Here is a 26,374-nt window from a genome sequence, read left to right on the forward strand (position 1 = left end):
ATTTGTGACAAATAATCAGGAAATAATAGTTTTTAATGCACCGTGATAACTGGAGCAGCATAAGTGCTGTCTTATATTTTAGAATAACTGACTTTACTTTCTAAAAACTTTTTTCCTTTAGTGACAAGCTGTTGGGGTCTTTGGTTCTTGTTCTTTAAAGTTATTTTCTGAATTCTTTTAAAGTGACACAAAGATAGAGAAGTAATTAAACTCCTCTTCAGAAATGTTAACTTTTTCAGCATATGTTGATGATTTTTTATTCTGAGGAAAAAGATGACTTTAACCATTTAATAACTAACAAAAGTTTTGATATGAAGAGCCTCCATGTGCTACTGTAAAGTACAATCTGATTTGAACATCATATTATTGAGATTACTACAAATTTCAGAGGACTAACAGAAATATCAACTGCAACAATCAAGACTCCTCACGAACACCTGCTTCGGGACTTAATTTTGCTTTAATGGGCTATTACCAAGGCTTCTCTAACAAACTCCTTCATCCTCCCCCAAAATCAATTCTGGATCAATACAGACACACATGCCCTGTGCAGAGCCTTCTGTTCTTAGGACAGGATTAAAAGAGTCGTTAGTTTTAGGATAGCTTGGCTAAAAGATGGAAATTAAAAAAAAAAAAAAAAAAAAGAGAAGATGCATATGTCCCATGCAGTTTAGATCTCTTCTGCTTAACAAACTCAGCATTTGCAAAGGTTTGACAGAAGGGATGCAACTTTTTATTGATTATCACAGTAATAAGGCTCTAAAGAACCCCAAAGCACGTTGCTCAGTCTCGGTGAATGATCGATTAAAAGCCTGCTTGAGAGCCTGCTTCCACCAAAATTCACTGCTATTTCTCAGTGAAACTGAGGTAGTAGAAAACAAGGGCAGACAAGCAGTTTTTAAAAACAACTCTACTATTTCAACCAAACAAGTGCAAAAACTCCAAACAGAGCAGATGTCAATGAAGGAATACTATGAAAAAAGTTTCTATTTTCTCTAAGTTAATCCTGAGTTCATCCTAAGTTAATCCTTATTTTTCTTTAACTGAAAATAAGACACAGGAAAAGTCTACAAAGAGTTATAAATTCATTAGTTAAAACCCAATAGCAGATAAATAGCCTTAAAGGGCATTTAAACTGTTGCACAATGCAAAAACATGCATTAACCACAATTATATTTAGTCTACAATTTGATCATGTTCTTACAGCTTCCTAGAACAGGATTTAAAAAAATATTTCCTTCAGCATGAAACACAATGCTGTTCAAAGTAAAGAAATCAAGACATTTTTCTACCAAACACATAGATTTATTGCACCAAGTGCTAATGAATATTGTTTGTACAAAGGAAAATACTTCAGTTTTTCATGCAGTTAATAAGACTAAACAGTCTACTTTTTACTACAAAGCCACTTTAAAAGTAGTAAACGGTGTTTTCTCTATCTACCTAGTTACATCAGATTCATCTGCGTTTTGGACAACTGCATACTGGAAATCTGGTCGCAATAGAAAAAGGACATTACGTTGGTACCACAAACTGTGTATCTTTATTCTTTAATAATGTGATCTTAAAGAAACACAGAGAATGTATGCTCTGTATGCGTCAGTTTGCTTGTCTGACTTTAGAACAAATAACACGGAAAACATTTCCAAGTGTTTGTTGGTATTTTGGGCTCTTTTTGAGAAGTGATATCTGCTTTTCTTACTTGAAAGCAAAAGAATAAATTCTAAAAACAGGCAATGATTTAACCCTGAGGGAGCAGATATTGCTCCCTGATTACTTCTCACAAACATATTGATTAGATCAACTTTTCGGATACAGAATATTCTTTCTTGCATAGATACACCCTTGAATTTTCAGTCTTTTTTGCTTTGCACAATCAGAAACGACACAGTTTTCACTTAAAAGACAGTAACTCTACTAAAGGTAAGCATTTTCCATACAGATATACACTTCTATTTTCACAATATTTTGCCCAAGTTTCTGAGCAAACAGAGTTCACATTTACTGATAACAAGGACTCACACAAATTCTTTGTATGTAAGCAGAGACACAGCTTTAAGATGCAGAAAATACAATGACGACATTTCAGAAGGGAAACTTTCTTATCTAGCTCACTGGTGAATAGCAAATGAACTTAATAGCCCCAGAAAGCAGAAAACAAGCAATATATTTGCAAATGTCTTTTATAGATCAAGAAAAAGTGCTTGGAAATCCTCATTGCTCACAGAAACCCTTAGAATCACCTAGCAACCTATGTTACTGCTGCTTTCAATTTTGAACAGGCAGCCTTCACGTTCAAAGCTGTATCTGAGCCAACTGATACAACTGTAAGTTTAAAGCAAAACAAAAACAAAAACAGAGATTATTGGTTTTTTGTTATTTAAATAAATTGCCCCTACCTTTCTTCTGAGAGTACGATGGCGACTGCACTTGAGAAAAAGTAGGTTTTTCTTCGGTGAAATATTCAGGTTGGTTGTACTGATTCAGGGCCATGTCCATGTCAGAGTACTCGCTTTTAAACACGTTTCCAGGGTAACTACAGGTATAAGGCTGATTCACCGCCCAGGCCTGTTCCATATATATGTTGTTACTGTGCAGGACCTGAGCATCACAACTGCTGTAACCCTGATTTTCTTCGATATATGTGCAATAATCAGTGGACTGCATGTAGCAGTTGCTACCAGCAGCTGGGTGCACTTCATATATTTCTTGCATACAGTAGTTCATTTTGTTACCCTATCTCAGCTTCTACTTTACGTACACACACACATGCATACACACGCAGGCATGCATACACATGGAACGGGAGAGGAGCAATGAATATACACCAACAAAGTCAACCGCAAAACAGCCCGTTTTACTTTGGAGCAGCACCTGATGTGCTAAAATCCTATTTATATTGGGACGGCTTGTGAACTCCCCTGCCAGTCAAACATATTGGGAAGCAGATTTATGACAGTCAAAGGTCTTAATCTGTGACTGTAAGTTAATTCCAAGGGAAGATGGCAGGCAGGTAGCAATGACCACCAGACAAAGAAGCGACGTCCCGACAACCCTCCTGTTCCACCGTTCGTCTGGAATAATCATTTTAAAAACCATTTTCAGCCTTTTCCAATATGATTAGAAAATGATTACTAAGGCGAGGACACAGTTATGTCACTGTAGTTGTCAACTTAAGTGTGAAGCATTATAAAGACTGCTTAAGAACTCCCAGAGGGGATACACTGAAAATCCTAAAATCAATAATCCTGTTTTTCAGCATTAAACCATAGAAAATCCAATAGTGCTGTGCTGATGACCCAAACAGTAGTCTAGTTTTACAAAATTTAGCAACTTAATCTGTCATCAGCTTTATTGATTTTGCTTTACAGAATTACATGCATGAATCTCTCCAGCCTTCCACACATATACAATCCTCCCCACTGCCTGGTAATGCATTTATGGGAAAGCAGCTTTTCTAAACTTCAGTGATTCAAGAAGGTAATTTCTATTGAGTTCAACAGGTGTGAAACTTCAAAATAATATAATCAGCAAAAAGAACACTGCTTAAATATTATCAATAAGCTAATCGCTTTGCTATTCTGCTTTGTTATCTTTTCTGTTTCAGTAACGAAGTACTTTTAGAAATATATCTTTTTCGACAACAGACTGAGTAGAGTAAGGAGGGTTTTTTGCTCGTTTTGTCTCACCTATGAGCTATGAACATGTCAATGCCACTAAAAAAAACCCATATGATCTTATACTTGCTTAACGCACTCCAAACCTCGATATGGTTCATATGCCTTGTTTCATCAGTCATTCTTTTGATCTACAAAAAATTACTTTATTTTTAACTTACATTAGCTGCTATTTGTATTTTACTAGACAAAATATGTTTTTTCTTTACAGCACAGCTAAAATACGGTAAAACTTGTGAAGCAGTAACAAGACGGTATCCTTCTTTAATGTCTGGTCTTACTATTAGGAAGCAGAATTATTACTGATTTGATAACAAGGTCTTAGTTTTCTTATTTCACTCATTTAAAAAAATCTACAGGATTGCCAAAATTACCACGTAGGTTAGTCCTTTTTCATCTAGGGTCTTAAATATACATCTAACAACCTTGATGAACATACAGCTAAACGGTATTCAAAAGCTCAGTAAAATAGATAAGAACTGGGCTTGACAGGTACACATTTCTCCCTATTCGATATTGTTTAATGTTTCAGTATAACGCAAAGAGCCAATGGAGAAATGTTCTCTGTTCCAACTATATACATAAGAAGCATGACAATTAGTATTTAATGTGCGGGCTAACAGAATTCAGCATAAGCGCTTCTGAGAATCAGAGAAGTTAAAATTCATGTTTGGATTTTTAATTTTTCTTTCCTCTAACTATAAAAGAAGCATCTTTAACACACATTCCTTATTAACTTGCTCAGAAAATAATAACGCATTTGGTAAGTCAAAATGAACTCTATCAAGATCAATTCTACGGAAGCCAATGAAGTTGCTTTCAAAATGAATTTAAGCTGCTAAAACTCTGATAATTTTAACTAACATCTTACTTTATTAAAAGCACTAACAGTTACTGAAATCCCAGAAGTAAACCACAAATGAATCCTCATTCTCCATGTTGTTTTTACCAAAGATCTAACTCAACAAATAGAATTGTGAAATACAATGTGAAACAGCACACAATAAAAGTTAATTTTCATTTTAGCTCAGCACCATGATTTAGATGTTACAAACAGTGATTTTGCCTGTGATAAAAAGAATGTCTTAGGTAAGATCCGATTTTTCAAGAATGGATGTTCAGCACTTCATAAAAAACATGCCCATGTTTCCTAAGAAACTCTTTCTAGTTGTTTACACAGAAACCCCCAAGCCATACCCATTTATGTGATCGGTTGGTAATACTGTAGTACACACAGACGTAACACGGACAACCCGCTGAGCCTACTTCTCCACACTCCCCAGAAAGAAAACACTCCAGAACTGCAATACGTGGGTTGTTCATTTACTACAAAATCATCTCCTGTACAGCTAACAGGAATTTATGTTAGAGCTTGCAGAGGAGTGAGGCTGTATTTTACAGGTTAGCAGAGCAGAATACCTAGACACTATCACACCACCCAGAAAAGCTTTGGAGAACTAGGCTTTAAATTATCAGTGGGAATTTTTCCCCATGTGGATTTGTTTTATCACGAGTCAAAATTCATACGAATTTTCTCTTCTTTTCCTCCAAGTTGATTTAGGATTTTTACTGAAAAACTAAACAGAACTGAGACTGTGTAAGCAGAGCCGTCCCAGCCAGGATGGCACCTGAGGATATGGTATCTCGACGTGGCACAGACTGCGATTTACTGACAGTTACAAAATAAATCTCCCAAACATTTCTCATTTTCTAATGCTATGTCAATAATGCTTAGAAATGTGTCACATGCACTACTTCTGTCAGAATTACTGTAATACTGAAAGGAAATTAAATTACATGAAACCGTGAAGAATGAAGATAAAAAGAAAAATGGATGAGGGCCTTTTCTGACAAAAAAAAAAAAGAATGATAAACACTGCCAGGGAACGAGGGTTTCTTACCTGTAATGTGCTGACATTAAAGAGGTTTACAGCACTGCAGATTGTTGTTCCCTTGGAAACAAATCAGTTCAAAAAACACTACAGAGATTTAACATCCCTATTAAAACTGAAATATTCCTAAAATATTTTTGGTTTAATCTCTTAGGGTCCAATCCTGCAGGTCCCTTTCATGTATCACTTTGAATTAAATCATTTGATAAAAGAGAGCCAGATGAGGTCTTCACCGAAAGTCTGGAAGTGGAGTAGAATGTAATACTAACAGCCTTTCTTTGTCTTGTATTCCGATTTGAATATTAGAGTCTTTAAATCACATCATGTTGAGCTTTCGTTGCCTTCAGCAATGTAGTATCGCACTTGGAATTTTATTAGTTCACAAGTGTCTGATTATGTGAACACATGGAAATTAATCACTAGCAGAATAAAACCTTTGGTGCAAGCAAATGGATCCGTGACAAAATAGAAACTTTGATACTGCGGCAGAAGAGGATCCAAAGTTTGAACTCTTCACAGCCTGAGGCGTCAACTCCTTGCATTAAAAAAGGCAAAAATTACTGGCTGAACATGAGTCTTGAACGTCCCAAAGGTTTTGAAATACTCACCCTGGTGTAAACCAGAAGCAAGTGTAGTGCAGTCAGTGATGTTAAACAGGGTGGGCAGAAGTCAGGCCGAGAATGCCTGAAAGGAGGTGTCTGCAGCAGAGACTGCCTTACACTAGACCATCCAACTGTTCGTCAACTCCTGTTTCAAAAATTCTGACTAAAACTTTTAATTATGAACAATCAAACGCCCCACTAAGATGCACTTCTCTTGTGTTTTCTAGTTACAAAACCCACCAAAACAAACCCACAGAAATGTTAAGGCAAGACAGTATTCCTGTGGATGATCCTCCTGACAGTACACTCCAATTGACCGAGATCCCCAACACCCAAAAAAGAAGTGTCATTCAGCGCAGTCCACTCTGTTGTGTACCTCTGCTATCTACATGAATGTGTAGGTGGCACATTACCCACAAGAGTCATATTTTCCTGACTGTTTCCAAACTGTGCACCCCTGGTCTGGAGTTCTGGCTGTATCAGGTAGGACCCTCACGCGCCACTTCCAAGAGATTCTGCAGTGTCAGTACGTGGGAAGCGTTGCAGAGGATTCAAATTAGTCAGGGCAGAGTACCACTTCTAAAGGACCAAATGGAAACCTCTTACTGTGGTTGTATTCACACTTTATGCACATGGATGAATAAAAATCCAGTATTCGGTCAAAAAGTTTTGCACATTTGAACATGTAGTTGTGAAGATTAAACATACCTTTCTAAACTCTTAACAGTTATGTACACTTGCATTACCAGCTCCTCGTTTTTTAATACATATTTTTACATGTTACAAAACAACTGTTTTATTTTCTACTTAAAGGTTTTCTTCTTGCCTGCGTTCTCTTAGCCACCTCTGATGAAGGTTATGGGGAAAAAAAAAACCAGTCCACTGCTCTTCTGCACTTTCAGGACTCACACCAGATAACATTAGACACATCTCAGACAGTCAATATCTTTTCGTATCATAGAGAAAATATACTGAAAACTGTAACAGCTTTTGAGCTGAAGTACTAATGTGGCTCTTGCAACATGCATTGTTTTCAAATACAGCCATCCCTGTGTCCACATGATGAGTTATCACCTCTCTTTAATGTATATATTTGCACTGCCTTATTCATTCACTTCACGTACTATGATCAGAGGCTCAAAAATATGACTATGAAAACTTATTGTTTCAGGAATCTAGGTATCAGTTTATCACATCAGTTCTGATACTCCTGAGTCTTTAGTGTTATAGATCAGACTAAGAAAACCTCAAACATTAGAATACAAAATAACATCGAGCACTTACCAGAACACAAAATTAACTCTATATACTATTTATCTTATTTTGAAAACTCTACTTGTGACTAAATCATAAAGTATGTAGAATTATGGAATTCTGGTGCTGTGAAATTACAATAGCATTTGACAGTTCCTGCAGTATGTTTCAGTGGAATCAGAGACACTAAGAATTGTCATTTTGTCTGCACTATATTTATTATAGCAAGTGATACAATTGAGGGAAAAAGAGCTAAAGCTTTCTGTCATAAAATCATTTCTTTGGATTTGCAACAGATGCAGCAAGCTTCAAACTAGCTGTCCCTGGTTTAAATCTGAGGAAAATCTTACTTACACAATAGCACATCTCTTTTCTCTACATGTTTTTAGTTCTTTCCGTAAAACTACTTCTCTCACAAAACCTGCTGTACCTCGGTTATGACATGCCACAGAATTTGTATGTGACTCATAAAATGCCAGTGTGATGTGCCTTTTATTGAAACACTTCAGACTCATTAGTCTGTTTGGATAACAAAGAATGTCATAGTTTATATTTAAATGTTCAGATTCATTACAAATCCAGTTTTCTCTGAAAATATTTGACACCTTGAATAAATTTGGTTAAAAGAGAACAGAGCTTGGTCTTTTACAATCAAGACTCTTCCAGGGTTTGTGCTTGCTTTTTCTTGCACTTGTTCCTGGCACTATTCACGACACATGTACATAGCACATGGTCTTGTCAGAAAGCATTTGCTCCTTGAGAGGTTTGCCAACAAACTGGCTAACAAAATTCTTCAATAGCATTTGACAACTTTTAAGATGATCTCTGAGCAAATATTGCTAAGAGTAATTACAGATCTGTGACCCAGACAACCCAATTTGTTAAGTCTCCCCATATCTCATAATTGGAAGACCCTGCTACAGCAGACATCAGTTAATTACACAGCTTATCTCTTGATAAAGTAACTTCCGATAGTTAAAACAGGTACCTTTTCTGAGTCATTCCCTACCCCAACTCCACATGAAAACTTCCAAGTAAAAAGTTCCATTTGTTCAAAAATAAAACCGAGCAGAAAGCCAGCTAATGTAGCTTGACACAACATAATTAACAGACTCTTGGGTGGGACTGTCTGGGTTTGGCAGCCTCCTGACAGCCCTTAGTAAGACGTTAAAGCGATCAACACCTGACATCTGTTAGCAGAGAGGCGTTCTGAGGTAAAGAGCAACTAAATCTAAAGAAATCAGGTACTTAGACCAGTTTAACTTTTTCATGAGGTGATATCCTGCCTGACACTCTAATCTTTCTTCCTGGAGTGATGCAAGACTTAAGTAAAAGAAAACAACCTGTAGATCTGTCCCTCCCTCCAATATGCAGTAATTATTTTTTAGGCAAAGAACAATGAAGAACTATTTATCCAGTTTAAAAAGGAATAAAAATAACTTGAGCATTAAATTTGTGCTAATCCTAAGCAACTGTGATTCTTAAAAGGAAATCCTTTGATGTTGCACTGATGTGAACAAGAAAAGCTACCTGAAAGAAAATGGTTTGTTCTCCTGACTACTGGGGCAAAGAATATTCACAACAAGAAGTTCCATTTATTTGAGTTCTGTATGTGCACTTACTGAGGCTTTGGGGATGGTTAATAATAAGAAAGAAGAAAAGGCAAACACCACAGTCACAGGTGAGAGATGAATACCCTGAAAGTAGTAAAAAAATGCTTTTGTTTGCCTTTGCATTTTTAGTGTATCAAGGATACGCTTTATTTTAAAAGGCCAGGTTCAGAAAAGATTTTTGATCAGCTTATCAAGACCATAAAGAGAGAGAAAAATAAAATTTTAAAGGGCTAAAGGAATAGATATTATTTTATATTAGGTATCACACAAAATCCCGTAAGAACTCATCACATTGCCATCAGGACTCTTCACAAAGCTACTAAACTGAATAAAAAGGAATACTAAAAATTACAATTATCCCTACTGAAAAACATATTAACATTAAAAAAATTAGTAACAAGAAAACACCCTCCTACATAATAATGCTTTTACCAATGGCCAAACCCCTGACCATAAACAAAGATATAACTACCTTTTTTGTTTGGTTGTTTTTTTCCAATACAGCATTTGCTGTGCTCTGCATAATAATGCCAGTTACCTTTACACTTTTTTTCTTCTTTTTGGTATTCCTGGGCACTTGACATGACTTGAAAGTTTGCTTTTGTATGGCCTGGCTGTAAAATTGTGCTAGTCCAAGTTGAAGCATGTTGACACTGCAAAAGCTGCTGTCCATTCTTCTGGATATCATCATTTTTGGAATGCCTTTTCCTACACAAATGGTCTTCCGCTATGCCCACTACATTCCATTTCAGATTTCTGTCGGGAAGGTGAATCAGTCTGTCCCATGACAGGAGGCCATGTCCTGGATGTTTGGCAAATACTGCAGGGCTACAAACTGTGGGCATTGCCAAAATCTTGCTCAGGTGTGGAGTTTTGGAAAGCAAGTGGTTCCCCAGCTCTCCCGCTGCCGTGGTATTCGTGTGCATCTCCACTTGAACGCACTGACACGATGCAGAACCTTTCAGCCATGCCCATTCAGCCACCATAGCTCCCCTTCGGTATAAGTAAAAATAAAATTTTCCCGTCTGTGAAGCCTGAACAAATAGACAGGCTAACGCTAGATGTAACTTTCACAACATCACAACTACAACATGGGCCTCAGGGCAAGTTACCACCAATTTATTGCCTTGCTCATATGATCATTTGAGGTCTTGTAGGTCGAGGCTGGTCGTGAACAATTTTCAGATACTTAAAACACAAAACATCAAGGATTCAGCCTTGTTTGACTTTGCTCTTATCGTAGGCTGACCTGAGGGACACTCTGTTACCTAAGTGTGACATTCTTATGTGGGCATGCTTAGCAGTTCCGCTTTTGCTACCTACTGCCTTTCTCTAGCTGTGGTCACAGCAGAGTATCAGAGACGCTAATTTTATCACAGGAGTTTGGACATTTGAGCCCAGTGAAGATAACGAACAGCACTAAAGCTGCATGATTTGTTCTAATTAGTCATAATGATTAGGTAAATTTATTTATTCTTCGATAAAGAAGAAACTGAGATGCCACTAGTTGATTATCTGTAAAACTAAATATAGCTCATTTTCTATTTTTGGGTAGCAAAACTAAATGCTATAGAAATGACACATTAGAGACGAAATTCCACATTTAAAGAAATTATTTTCTTTTATATGTATCAAAACTCAAATACAAAATAGCTTTTCAACTTGCATATAGAAAATAGCAAATTCCAGACATTTCATGACTGATAAACACTGTGCTTTTAATCACAGTAAGATTTTGCCATTTTAACGGACCTAGGAGTAACTTTCACAAACATTTCATTCAGTAAAGTGATTCATATACGTATTAGTAAATAAGTGCATACTTAGTCGGTAATTGCCTGATAAAAATAATTAAAAATTACTTTGGATTTCAGTCACCAGATCTATCATACTATTTCTGTTTCTGAAAGTTCTGCCTTAAGACTTCTGTTAAGTGGAACATTGCTAATATAAGACATATTCAGAAGACTTAATTATGGTTAGTATCAAATACTGTTATCCTGCGTTAATCCCTGATAGTATAGATAGCTTTCCTCAATATCTTGTTTAATTATAAATGCAAATTCATACTTCTTTTTCTGCTGGGAGTATAAGCTCATCTGATATTTGAAGTTAAAAGTCCATTCCTTCTACTCACTGTATCTCAGCTGGACATCAATAACACAAATTTGTATGAGAAACTATCTGGCACCACAGACTTCAACTCATAGGGCAGGTAAGTTAACCACAGAATTTGCACTTACCTACTTCTTTCTGGCTTTATAGATCTGCTCTTAGTTCAGAATTGATTTTCCTAGTAAAATTAAAAACTAACTCTAACTGCAGTTAATATGGCAAGAGAATATAATTTGTAGGAGGACAATCAGATTTAAAATAGAATAGTGAAAGTAACCTAGAAAATACTAGGAATTTTTTTTTTAAAAAAATTAAAAGAACAGATTAGAAACCTTTTTTTCATAATTTGAACACTTCTATATCTTCTAGACTTCATAAAAAAATTAAGCTCAGTGGGAGAGACTGGATCGTTCTGGTAAGATCCCCTGGGAATTGCACAGAACTTGCCTGTAAGACCTGAACTGAACTTGGCCACTTCACCCTCCCTGTCACAGAGAGGAACTGTGCACTATAACTCACCCTTCCACCAGGCTTTGCGTACCTTCAGATAATGTACCCTTCAGCACAAGGCTGCTCTCTCTCTTCCTTGTCCCCTTCACATTCTAGTTATCTCCCTGCATGAATAATATTGCATCTTTATATAAACACGAGAGTCAGGCATGTGCAATATATATATAAAAAATATAGGCATTTCCTTAACTCACTCATAAATATATACTCCTATGCTTTATTGATTTCTTGAGCAGACCACTGATCCCACACAATTCTGAACTTTGTTTAAAAAAGTCAGTTATATCCTTAGTTACTCAGTTCTTGCTATTAGTCCTGGAAATGAGATCAGTGATTCATAATCCAGGCTGTTCAATCTTGTTAGGCAGAAATTTCAGTATCTTTTTCCCAAATTTATCTTTGATATTAAAGGCCATCTTTGCTGTTTTTTAGCCTATGTTCTGCAGATTTGCTTTACCTCTGATTTTAATTAAATAACATACACTCACCGCAATGGTAAAACTTTTGTTCCCCAAGGATTCAGAGAGGATGTCACATACGGCTTACAGATTTTTAAGTTTAGCAAGGGACCCTAAAACCTCCCTTAATTTAAAAAATAAAATTAAAATGTATTTTCCAATTTCTGTGTTTGCAAAGCATCTGTGAGAGTCTGACACATGATTCTAGCTACATTTAAACTATGAGAAGAAACTGATTCTACTATAGTTTCTATCATTTGAAATTTGCCCAGGCAGAGTTTACAAAGGCTAACCCAACATCAAGAAGCTTTATCCTTTCTTTTCCTTTTAGTTGCCTCTGAAATTCGTCTCATTATTTTGACTCCTGTGCTAGTTACAGTTTATTTAATTTCACAAGCTTCCACTTTATTTAACAAATTCCCTTCAGTCACTAGGGACATTTTACACTCAAATTTTGCTGGACAAGGATTAAGTTGTAAGGAACTACCACTGAGGGGCCTCATATTTTGTCTCCTTTTCTTATACTTCCTATACTGTGGTACAGCAGATATGTATGTCCTAAATTACCATTCATCTTATTAAAATGGCAAATTACAGTTTCACTACAGGACTATGTTATTTATTCTACTCCTTTTGTTTTAACATATCTTGCCTTTATTTTCAAAGCTGTTTTGGTTTTGTTTCTCTTTTTTTTTTTTTTTAATTGCAACAGAGAATGCAGTTTAAATTTCCTACATCTGCTCTTGGTTTTGTCAAACAAAAACCCTTGATAAAAGATGATAACGTAATTTTGCCTGAGCTCCCTAACTGTAAGAGAAGCATTTCTCTCTCCCTCTAGCTACTGTTAAAATGGTTATAACCAAGGCAGAAAGCAGTACAGCCTACTGGGATGAATCATGACTAAAACCACAGGCCCTATTTCAGAGTAAAGAGGCACTAATAAGAAAGGCCTAGAGCTCTTCTTGTCAACGTAAGTAAAGGAATCATCAAGAAATTTCAGAGATATAAAAGCAGCACAGCGTAGCAGTAACTGGTATCTGAGCAGTCAACAGTTCAAAAGGCTCTCTTGAGTTCCCATCAGTGTCTTTAAAGGTAAGTTTGTTTTATAGAAGCAGAAAAGTTTAGTAGATGAAGTGTCCATTGAGCTAAACTAAACGGACAGGTGAGGAGAATCCCTCAGAAATTGTTTAGCACAGGCCAAGATAAAGACTGCTAATGGGCGATGGTAAAGGTCGGCCTGTTCTCAGATACGCAGTGTCACCTGGATGTTGGTATATAAACGACCATAAAAACAATGGAACAATTAATTTGTTTCCACCTCAGTTGAATGCTTTTTCCCCTACTCTCTACTAGTATCTGCCAATAGTGGTAAAGGAAGAGATACAAAAAGCCTCTCCCTTCTTCAGTACATTTCAAGAGAAGCGAGTCATAACTTCCTTCTTCCAGAAAGACGGGAGGTGGTAGCCCGCCAGCCAGGAGGACTGTTTCTTGCTGGAATGAGCTGTGTATCTATCCTGAACTTTGACCCTGACAAAAAACTCAGGGTGCACAGCACAGGACCAAAAAGCACACTGAAAATACTGCCTGTTCCCTGTGCTCACCGCAACAACCCTAGAGGCATTAAATCCTCCCTCCTGTGCCCTGCGAGCTACACCCATTTTTTCCCTGCTCGGGATCTGCCCCGTTACACCCAAGGCTGGCATTCGTATTTCCGTTATTACTACTACTGCTTTATCCCGCAGTAGCTCCAGTCGACAGCTAGTGCCATGGGTGAGGAACACTGCTGTGGCACCACACAGGCAATCAGTCCCTGCTCCTCACAGTCTACGTTGCTCACACTTTCTTGGGAGTACAAATGTTTCTTTTTCACCCTCAGCAACAGCCTATCACTTAGTTTCGAGGCAAAAGGTATATCAGCAGTTCTGGGAAGTCACAGGATTGCTATTTTTACAGTTACAAAGACACTTCCTCTCACAACAAAAAGTTAATTTTACATTCCAAAACTGCTCACAGCCTGTAAGAATTTCAACTTGCAGCTGATAAAATAGTAGCACTAGGTGAATACATCAGTAGTCTTCGAATTGTCATTAACTTACTTGACTGCAAAACAAAACATTGACAAAAGTGATTATATAAAGTTTTACTTCTTCCCGTATTTGAAGTTTACTGAAAACAGAACAGCAAGGGCAATAGCACTTTACTGGTTTTAGTTTTGGTTTTGTTTTTTTAAAAGAAAACATTGAAATATGCAATCATCTAAGGACATTGAAGTGGGTTGGCTACAGAGAGATCAACTAAGGCAAATGTAATCAGGATTAGGACTGAGGGGTGCACAGCAGGTTGATCGAGCAGCCTAGCTTTGTATGGACCCAGTCCAATAACACTAGGTGATTTTTACTTAATGACTTAAGAAAAAAAAAAATCAAGCAAGCTACAATTAAAGAACATCCACCCAGCAAAATTAAAACCTGATTCATGTTTCATACAAGCATTTTAAAGCATACAAAGTAACTATAAACAAAAGCATCTAATGTTTTCAGGCGTGTTTGCGCTGGGAACGATAAAACTATCTGTGCTATACGAGGTTATGGTTTCTTTTTTTTTCTCATTAATGTTGCAGTCCATTCAAGCATTTTATTTTCTTTCCTTTATTTTGATTCTCCTCTCCTTCTCTCTTTTCCTCTTTCCCTTCCTTCTCTTTTCTCCCAAATAACATCCTAGCATTTTCTTTTTATTCTTCCTTATCGAACATGGAAATGTTTCACAATAGTTTCCCAACTTTTAAATTAGGTTTGTGTGATCCTTGAATGAGCAGAAGGATAGAGCACAGCTAATACAGACTAGCCAGATTCTTTTTTATAAATGTAAAACCATGCTTTCATATAATGGCCTAATAAAACCTTTAAGAACATGTCATGTCTTTCCTAAATTTTAAAAAGTAAAAATGTTAGAGGCTGTAAGAAAAAAGTGTACAAGGAGAGAAGGGGACTGTAATTAGCAGGTGGAACTAGAGATGTCTCCTGAAACCACTAGGTGGTTTTCCAGTATTTCAGAAACATGCGTGTGCATGTGCGTGCTTGTGGAAGCAAACAGTGACAGGATTATTTAATCCAGGACCTGTTGTACTGCTACTCATTTTAACAGTGGCAATATTATAAAATATTTAAACATTACATTTTAGAATATGGCTTTCCATATAAATTAAATTTCAATATTTTCAAACAATCTTTCGGACAAAGATTACATCCTCATGAAAGAAGAGTGCGCAGCTATTAAAATAAACTTTGTAAAGAGTTTTTAATGTGTAAGAACAGGTAACATTAAGAAACTTCCAATATACAGTGCAATGGCTTTATTCTTGCTCTTGCTGATGGATGTCTCAATGAGCTCCTCAGTGTGAACACACTGAATTTTTATTAAAGAAACACTAGCCATACATTTATCTCATCAAGAACCTGGGCTTGATATTATGTTCAAATTTCTAAACATAAGGAAAAATTAATCACAGGAAAAGAATAGCCAGAAGAATGTGACTGCTCATCTCTAAGTTAACCAGAGGCAGGTTCAGAGCACAGAGAAGCAAATGGTTCAGGGTTTTGGTATGTAAAGAGCCATCTGAAGCCCTCTCCTTAGAGAAATGAACAGGAGTTGTGTATGTGAATATGGAATCTTGTGACAGCTAGAGATACAACAAAAACACTGAAAGGAATGAATGACCAACGCTATATGGGAAAAAGCAGTAAAATACTGGGATACACAATGGAACTAGAAAGATGACATTAACCAATATGGTCACATAGATACTAACTGCACTTGACCCTGTCATAGTTCTGTACAACACATAGGAGGGAGTTTTTCTGAGAACAAGGCGTACCTGAGCACAGCAGCTCTGTTCAAACCACAGGACTCGCCTGGTTACTGTTCGCCAACAGGAGCCAAAAGCAGATATCCAGGGAAGAGTAAGAACAAAGTAGGCATATATGAGAGTTCCCACCAATAGTCTCCCAATCTCAGGCTACTGCCAGCCCAAGGGATTGCCTGAGCCTCTGTAGCCTATCTAAACTGCAGTAATACTCAGGGGATCTCTCTCTGAAGTGCAGCCCAGTCTCCTCCTTGTACACTTCTTGCATTCACAACACCCTTTGGCAAGGAGTTGCAGTATCCATCTCTCTTTTACGGGCAGAACCACCTCCCTCTGTTTGTTTTAAACCAAGACTAATTTGATGTCCAACAGACAGCTATCCACCTCTCCAGGACTCATTTTCTAGACTACTACTCGTGTGAATATGGGAATGTTAATGGATCTTTACTCTCTTTGTATTATGTTAGGTAAATCTTTTAATGCCTGGGAACCTACTAAAATAAAAGTGAGAAACCAAAACACCATTTCCAGATTATGGATCAAAATACCATAAAATAGACCTTTAAAAATGTGTAAGTTACACACAGTGAAACTATTTGGGAAATCACTCAAATCACTTCCACAAATCACTACCACCATTTTGTAAAATCTTGACTCCGAGTATTGCTTTTGTCACAAGCTTTCAAATCAATTCACATGGTCTTTCCTCAGTCTCACATTGGACCTTCCACCCCTCCCCAGTGACGAATGGACAGTATTATTTGGCCACTGTTTACTAACAGCAAGTCCTGGGGATATCTCCACATAATTGAAGCTCTTTGGTTTTTCAAGGTGATGAAACAGCTCAAGCTATTTTAGTTCTAGAATTGCTTAAAGAGAGACCCTGTATCTTGAGATAACATCTCCTGTTCAAAGACCGAGGTTTGAGCAACAGCCAGGTGAAAAAAGAGGTACTAAAACTAGCAGTCTTGACAAATATATAATGTATGAAAGACAAAAACCAATAAACAAAGTTTGCCCAAATAATGCAGTCAAAGGTTTCTTCAGAAAGACAAACTGGGATGTGAGGAGAGAATTCTTCAAAACTTGAGATAAACTGAAGCTTGGTACAGGTTTAAGTAGTTTTCAGACACATGATCACATACATAACAAAGCAGATCTGAAAGTCTGGCCTTTGCGTCTTACAACCTTCAAACATTTGTCTTCTTTTATGATAAACTTTGTAGCAAATCTGGTGCTTTTAAAGAACATCACCAGAAATGCATTTAGGGAATGTAAAAGGTATTTTGTTTACATGAAAATAACTGGAAAATGCCTGATTGGATGCTATAGTTCATCGGTAGCTTTACATTTAGCACACAAAAATTAGTCCTCTCTACATGTAGGACTGCATATCAGGACAAGTAGTATTAAGTTCATTGCTCTGACATACAGTCACCAGAAGAACTGAGCGGAGCCTGCGGTCAGGCTGGTGAAGACCATAAAATGGCAGACTGCAACTACTGTGGCAAGCACAGCAAAGGAAAGCATTTTATTTTATAGACTAGTGGAGAAGACTTAAAAGAAATCACAAGGACATTTTTGATTTTTAATTAACTATTTTAAAACGGTTTTGCCTGCAAAATTAACATGTATGTTTTATATTGACAACACTATGCACTCCTTCTAAGTGATGGCAGCAGTGAAACACAGTGTTACACAGTCTAAGAATGATACTCAAAATTTCAAACACAACAGTTTGCTCCCATCAGAAATAAATTTCAGAAGGATGAGCTAACAAAAAGAAGCATCTCTGGTTTAAACAGAATGACTACAGAAAGGGACTAAGTATACTGATGGATTACTGAAAAAAAAAAAAAAATTAAAAGGAACAAAATACCAGCACCAACATAATGAAACATACTTAAGAAAATGGCTAGCAGATGTTGCAAAGCTAAAAAATAGATGTTTGTTTTCTCTGTTCTTTGTGAAACATAACTAGATCCATTTTTTTGAAAAATATGTGTCTTATGTAGAAAATATAGCAGGTATCCATGAGTTGTAAATACAAAACTTAAACACCTTTAGAAACACATAGACCTAAGATCTTTGTGTTTCTCCTGAAGAAAAAACACACTTTAGAGAGTCCTTTTTCCCCCCATGATAGGAAAGAAAACTCCAACACATTATTATAGAATTGCATAAAAAATTGAAACCTTACAAAATGTTATACAGACTACTTGCTTTTTGAAACTTTTGTATTTATATAGCACTTTTTGAAAGCCCTTTTTAAAACATTAAAGTTTAAAACAAGGAAGTTAAAATTAAACCAGAATGTCTGCAACCTAGAACTTACCAAGTGTGATATTTTTAACTGCATATTCAAAAATACGCTTCTAAGTAATAAGAGCCATCATGGAGTGATTCATAGCTTCATGCAAAAACATCCCACAATATAAATCTCGTTAACCTTTTGAAAATCCCCAAAAGCTCATTACAAAGCTGCTGAATCCTAGCGCAACAAAACCTTATATTAAAGTATTTACTGTCCTTCTAAAAAGTCCATTACTTAAAAGAAATAATACACTTGAGTTAGTTGGATTTTATCATGGTCTGGCAGACAAGAAGTGTCAGATAGTGATGTACGTCAAATTAAATTATCCCAGGAAAATCATTATAGAAATTCAGGAGAAATAATTTCTCAACTGATGTTACACAACAAACTATTCTCCATCTGAATTAATGGCAAGTTTACAGGTTAAAGAGTATTACAGTGAAAAGACTCATGAAGAAAAGGTGGTACCTTTCCTATCCTATCACTTCTCCCAGTTCTTGGAAACTACATGCAACACCCTTGGAGACACTGGTTTTCAAATGGATCTGTTGCACACAACCTGATTAATTTTCTTCTCCAAATGAGTGACCTGTTACAAGAAATGCTGCATATTAAATTCTACTTACTGAAAATATGCATTTATGACATTTAAATTATATTCGCTAATGTAAGCACTTAATTTTATTATAATTCCTATCTTGATCTAGCTTTACAGCCATTACCAAATAGAACAGTGTGAATATTTGAGAGTAGCAGCACAATGCCTGAGTCAATTATGAAACTCTAGGTAAAAGCAGAGTAAAATCCTGTCAGACTTCACTGACACTGCTATTACACTCTTTACATTCTATCTTCATCCACCACGAAGGTGAAATTAATGAGATTTACTGTGTTCTACAAATACTGTTTTCCATTTTTTTAGAACCCATTCTTAAATCCCTTCTTCAGTTCTCACTCCAGTAAATGAAGTAAGACCAAGATCTGTCTGAGGTTTGTCCTGCATTTTAGAAGAAAATGTACAGAAGGAAGCCTTCAGTGATAGGTTATTGCCAGTGAATAATAAATATTGCCAGTGAATAGTGATGCTAAAGCCAGAACCTTCACTGGAGTATTTAAACAGCAAGTATTTTTTTTTTTTATGAACTGTGTTATGTACTTATTTATTTGAAAGTACTATCTTTTCAGTGAGAAAATATTACTTTCCAACTTGTTAATTTTTCTATTCTATTGTGCAAATGTATGGCAGAAAGACTTACAGCTATTGCTACGATAGTACTAGTCTTAAAACGCTTATAATTTTCTTTCCCAAGTATTACTCTGCAGACGCTAATTGCTGGTGCCAACTGTAAAGCTGCTGCTGAACTATGTGGGGAGAGCATCCGATCAGTCATTTTCCACTTATTTCCATTTAAAAAAAACCAACCAAACAAACATATTTTACTTACATTCTCTAAATGCATTTTGATGCTGTTCTTTAAAAGCATCAGATTCGCTGCAGCATTTATCATAAAAGACAACGAATGCTTAAAAAATTCAGGTTTCAAAACAGGAAAGCTAAACTTTCAGATTTGCTTTGTTACATTTATCTTGTGATCACTCATCTGAAAACTATTTATTTTAGAGATGTACCAAGCTTCAGTTTATGAGAGCAGAACACGTCTGTCTCAGACTTAGTACTCAACTGCAAGACATATTATGTCCAGCTCTCCCGCTCCAGAAGCATCTCTTTATCTCAATGTTTTGCCATCATCCAAGTTATGTATACATAAAACTGGTGAGGTAAGTTTGACACTTAGAACTGGTATATTTGTAAAAGTATATTGACAAGCATAGTGTTTACAAAACCTGTAGGTCCAGCTTTTCAATTGTCAGCTTCTAATGTCATCAAGTGCCCCACATTAGGTGTTCATTAACTCCATCTGTATTGCTTTGCAAACTCTTATTTTGACTGCATTCTAAGAAGAAAGAAGAGTAGTTTGGACTTCATTAACTCAACATTTGCCTTTCCCTTTATCCTTTTGCATGCAAAATTGTACCTGGTGCATTCATTTTGCTTTTTATTTTTCGTTTTATTCACTTCTAAGTAAGGGCTTCTACATTTCTGAAATCCTTCCACATTACTCACAACTTCGAAGTTCCCAAAGTAATTTTGAGAAACTTAAACTTTATTAAAAGCTATAAGCACATATAATTACAGACGTGTGCCATGAACTAATCACACCAACACGTGTTTTTAAAGCTGAGATGTCAAAACATTAAAAATATTTTTCCTATGGCAACTGCAAAATGTAGTAAAGCCTAGCTTTACTACCAAAGGCCAAATTCTACAATCTTCTGTCAGAAAAACTTCTCTAGATTGCACTAGAAACTGGAGGCTTTTGGGCAGTGCCTACAAGAGGAAAATTCTTACTGCAGTAAAAATGTAACATATGGGCAGAGAAATAATCTATCGAAAAATCAGAATAATACAACCTATTATTTTAGGCAACTGGTTTGGTTTTGGATCCAATTCTGCTCTTATATTCCAGCAACTCAGTAACAGAATCTAAACTTTCATTTTCATTCATTAGGAAAGGAGTTCTGTCTGGCTCTGGATGGTGGTATTTATGCAGTTTTTACAGAGTTTGAAAGATTTTTATGTCACGCATGATTCTTTTCACATTCGCACTCATGTAGGGAATTTCATTCCTATAATGAGAAACAGAAAATATAAACTGCTTTTTTTTCACCTGGCAATCATTTTCTTCGCACATATTTTTTCTGCCCACTTCTTTCAAAAGAAATGCAGAAAATGTAGGTCCTTCCAATTAGGTGCTGTGTTTCACTGATCTTAGGAGAGCTGCTGCCAGGGAGACAGGTCTGGTTAGAGTGCTAGTGGGGATTCTCCATAAAACCCTCCTCCATAGGAAGCTACACTCCAAACAGATAAGGTGAGGATAAACTGGGTAAATTGCATTTCCTTCCCCATCTCTTGCCATCACATAGCACGAGCCACTAATCACTCCCTCCAAAAGCACAGCAAAATCAAGTACTATAGCAAAAGGTAAAAAACCAACAGTTATAACATGTGACAGAAGAGACCACATCCAGAGAGCTGGAGAGATTGAGTTATATGTCAATGCTTTAATTTCTTCCAAAACCAGGTATTTGCTAAATGAAATTGTCATGCCTAGAATGCCTGCAGAGGAATGCAAAAACACTCCAGTGGGCCTTGCCAATGCAGCCTAAGGACCAACTCCCTCTGGATCCTCATGCGGTGGTGATGCTAATCCAGAGCCTGACACACCAATCAAAAGGGTCAGGTAACTTTATCCCACGAAAAGCCTCAAGGCCCTCTGCCTCCATCTTATATTCATCTGTGCCTAGCCTCTGCTTCAACGTACAACAAAGAAACCACAAAAACAGAAGTCAAATGACACATCTTTGCACAGTATCAAATCACACATTTTACTATGAAAGCATGCATTTAAATACTCCATTTGTCCCCATGAATTTTACCCTCCACCTCGTATCTATGACCTTAAATGTAGAAGACCAGCTTTGTTGGTGAACGCAGCTGTTACCCCTTGCTGGCCAATACAACAGGATTGGAGCCTTCTAGGGGAAAGGATATTTGATCTGCCCAGGCAGTAAAAATAAACGGTCTCAGGAATTCAGTCTTTTTTGTTATGATTTTCCCTATGTAGCACATGCTGCTACGTTTTACAAACAGGCTTTTAAAAGGTCCTGGTTATGACATTTGGCTCTTGAAATATGCATTGACAAACAGTATCAGCAGAACATTTTCTTTTCTTCTGCAATTTGATGAATGATAAAACCAATGCTGGAAGTCTGAAATTCTCTGGGTTTCTATATGATCTCCACATAATGAGTGACTACATCTTTTCAGACACCCTGTTCTGGGATTAGAATATATGGTTTTTTTCAACATAGCTAATTTACACACAGCCTTCAAATGCTTTGCAACTAGCAGGGATAAGACAAGTGAGGAGACTTTACATGGTTAATGGTCATTTCGACTCTGGATCTTCAGCCCACCTCCAGACCTAGTCAATTATTATCTGAAAAGTACTTGTTAATCTATGTAAAATGAATTTGACTGACTCACTTTGAACCTCAGGGGATATGTTCATGTTACAAAGTAACTTAGGCCAACATACTCAGCAGAAACCGTCACTGTACTGGCAGTTTCAGCAGAAATGTTGAAGTTGGAATGTGCATTGAGAACAAAATACAATTTTGTTTCTGAAGGAAAATCAAGGAGGATGAGAGTTTCAGCAGAAAAACGTTGGGGAAGATTACTCTATGCCCCACATCTCTATGCTCTGGGTAGAGGAAAGATTTCAATTCCCAGCACCAATGCATTCAGAACTTGTTAGAGCAGTATTTTGCAGTAAATATTTAATAATAATCACTCCAGAAAAGCAAGAAATATTGCACAGATCTCCTACGAAATAGGATTACCTGACATACTGCTGGGAGTTATGGATATGTAATCATTCTCGTTCTTCTTCCATCACCAAAGTCACCTGTCAAAAAAAGGAAAAAACCCCCATGTAATATGTCCATAAATGCAAATACACAGAATACCATTCACGTTTAGACAGGATGGAACATTTTGGATCTTGAATACCATGGTCTACGTTTGAAGGCTTAACACATTAAATTCAATGCACCTTGCTGAACTGCATGAGGCAATGAACGCAAGCAAGGTCCAAAACCTGGTGGACTGGAGGAGCTGTGAGCAACAGGGATTTGGAAGCAAGGTCAAAAAGCTGACAGCTTGTGATACAGGAAAAAAAAAAGAAAAGCTTTTGCCCACTTCATGGAGCACCTTCCCTTAATTTTTTGCAGAAGTACCTTTAGGTCTGACAGGTCTTCAGGAGCTAATTGTTTTTTACTTTATTGTTTCTAATGATATATGCCCATTACTCTCAGGTTCAGTAGGAATAGCAGATTCAAAGAAATTAGAAATTCTCTGTCTATAGTTACATTGGTTCTTCTTCAATCATTTGAAACTCAGAAGTTTATCAACTTTCACAAAATTTGACAATGTAAATAGTAATTTTACTCATTTGATAGAAAACTAATTTATATGTATTTATTACTTATGTTTTGAACAACGCCATCTTCTACTTTATTAAGGAGATAACTGCAGCTGTGAGGAACTGGATTTGGCACCCTGAAGTCACAGTTTTAACATTTAGATTGCTTCCCCCATTCCCACGTCCACACATACACACTGACATATTAACTATACTCTTTTTCTGTTCAATAGAAAAGACCAAAGCCCTGCAAGCTAATTTTGTGTCAGGAGAGAAAAATCCCTGATACCAGTCACAGCATCTTCCTTCAGCAGTATCTGTATTTACAGTAGCCATAATGTTTTTCTAAGAGAGGTGCCACAGGCAGCATGCCCTCATTCAGCCATCTCAGCCCAAAACACAGTGCCCAGCTGGATGATCCCAGCTCACTCCCTAATTTAAGCACCAACAATCCAATCCAAGCAGAGACAATCCTAAAGGCATTACTCTAGAATAGAGACAAGATCTCATTAGAATTTTTAAATAAGAAATCCTAGGCCTACAACTGACCCCACTAATGCCAGTGGGAAACTAGCCCAGGATCAGATTCAAGCTCTCTTTACCATTAGGGAACGCTATCTTTTATGTTAGCGTGCAAGTGACATTTTATTGGGGAAGCAGAAATCCTCTCTTAGATTGTCTTGATCAACATTTCATGTTAGGAAACTATCCTTTGGTCTTCGCTTTGTTAAAGAACTTTCATTTCTCTCCCTACATTCAGCAGCACAGCCACCTGTGTTTCCTCTCAGCCTGCCTCCCCACACGGGGAGCGTTTCCCTTCCTTGCCCTTGAGACGAAGCCCCTCTCCCAACAGCCGGCTGAAAGGGCACGCAGCACGCCTGCTCTAGGCACAGACTGGCACTGGCATGAGAAAGCCGGCGAGCCGCAGCACTCGCACGTCCCGTGTAATTCATTAATGCATCCGGGACGCCGCCTCGCCTTTCACCTCGGCTCATCAACCCCTCCTCCCCCGCACCGCCCCAGGACCGTGGCACCGGCGAGGGCTGGAACCCCTCCCGGGAGCTCAGACACCTGAGGTTTGCAGTCATCCTTCCAAGGCTTCACGAGACGGCGGCGGGACACCCGCGCCGCAGTCCGCGGGCCCCGCACCGCCCCGGCCCCTCGCCCCAGGTGCAACGTCGCGTCCCGCTACTCGAGACAGGGCGGAAGACCAGCGCCTTTCCCACGCCCAGGAGAGGCCGGCTGCCGGCCGGGGAGGCGCAGGGAAGAGCCGCAGCGCGCCCGCACTCCCAAACCGGCCGCCGAGAGCGCCGCTCCGCCGCCGCCCGCTATTTCCCACCCCTGCCCCAGCACCGGCCCGGCCCCGCCGCCCCGCGCAGTGCGGCGGCGCCCCCTGGCGGCCGCGCGGGAACAGGCCGGGGGGAGCGGGAGCGCCCAAAGCGGCGGCGACGGCGGCGGCGGGACCCCCCGCTCCGCGCCGGACCCTCGTCTGCGCTGCAGCACTACGGGGTGTGTGTGGGGGGTTCTTCCATCGCACATCTCGACCTTCTGAATTAACAGCTCTATTATCTTCTCCGTAACGTATTCTTTATCTTTGTCATCTCTTTATGCGTCATTACATTAACCGGGTGTATCCAGCAAATCTTTAAACTAAATTAATTGCTACTCCAAGATTCAGAAGTACTTCATGATTGAAAAAAAAAAAAATCAAAATAAAAACACTTCTGTCCAAAAAACAAACAAACAAACAAAAACACAAGAAAAAAGGAAAAAAGCCTCAAACATAATATTTACTGTATTTGTAAAGCATGTGCAAAGTAAAGCCTACTGAAAGTTTTACAGCAGGAACTGGTAAAATATCCTCCAGCATACATGTTACAGTGTATTTTTATCTCCTTGTCTTTTCTTCCAAGCAAACCACCCAAGACTCTGTCTGGGCTCTCCTCGGAAAAGACAGTATCTCCTTAAACTCTTAAGGGAAAAGCAAATACTCCGCTTGATATTTGCCATGTACAAACGCCGCAACCAGAGGTGACGACACAAGATCTTTCTTTTGCTCCTGACATCTTGTGGAACTTCAAAACTCTTCAGAGTCTGTCAATCAAAAGATTCAAGAGGATATAAATTTAGATCAGGCCTCCAATTAAAATCAGACTCTGACCCATCTCACCACGTCATGGGACCCTCAACAATAAGCCATTTCCCAGAATTTAATTGTGGTTTGGTGACTCAGTGACACACAAGTGCTCTTGAAGTAAACAATTGAGTGTTTTAAATAAAAATTCTGCCCCTCCTGTAAATAATTAGTTACTAATCCTAAAATTATTTGTTTTGCCCCAATCTATTAAAAAGGGGGGGGAAAAAAGGAGAAATAACAAAGTTCTTCAATGAATTCTGTATAAAGAGAAAAATTCTAGCTATCCTGGGAGCTTTGCCATTTTCCCTGATGAGACCAAGACTTGGCATGAAGGCAGCCATCACTTGTGTAAAAAAAGTAATTATGAAATGACTGCAGGAAAAGCTGGTCTTTTGTTTAAAGCATTATACTAACATATCTGGCTTTGGCACAGTCTTTCTGTGTCCCACAGTTTAAAAGGGAGACTATGCATCCTCTTTTTGTCTTGGTATCTGTCTAGAAAATAAGTTTATTTGAGCAGGTCTTGGTGTTGCTGTGTGAATGTACAGCATCTCACCCATCCAGCATCTCCACCAGGCTGATTTAGCAACGGCCAAAAGAAACATAGTAATTGAGCCTGTTTGTAATACCTGCTTTGGACCTGATGCTGATTTTAATAATCTTTCCAAATGTATTGGAAATGTTTTCAAAAGAATGCTTTTACCCTGCACTGTATACGCCAGAAGTAATTTCCTATTTTTTCTTCTAAGGAATGTGGTACATGGATGGAAACATGAAAGTACAGAGCTATTTAATCATTCTGGCACCCCAAACCTTGACTGTCTTCTGAAGGCCCGGCACAATTGCTACTGTATAAGAGTGTCCTAGTTCAACCTCAGCCAGCAACTGAGCACCA

The 26,374-nt window shown here is 37.9% G+C and overlaps 1 protein-coding gene across 1 annotated transcript in view; it reads right to left on the minus strand.

Moving 5' to 3' along the window:
- THRB (thyroid hormone receptor beta) overlaps positions 1 to 10,024 on the minus strand; it is a 33,501-nt gene extending 23,477 nt beyond the window's left edge. Inside the window, exon 1 of the mRNA XM_009979239.2 lies at positions 9,577 to 10,024. Coding sequence (XP_009977541.2) covers positions 9,577 to 10,024 — 448 coding nt within the window. The remainder of the gene's footprint in view (positions 1 to 9,576) is intronic.
- Positions 10,025 to 26,374: the final 16,350 nt, after the last annotated feature.

Source organism: Tauraco erythrolophus, chromosome 7 (assembly GCF_009769465.1).
Source record: "Tauraco erythrolophus isolate bTauEry1 chromosome 7, bTauEry1.pri, whole genome shotgun sequence".
NCBI lineage: Eukaryota > Metazoa > Chordata > Aves > Musophagiformes > Musophagidae > Tauraco > Tauraco erythrolophus.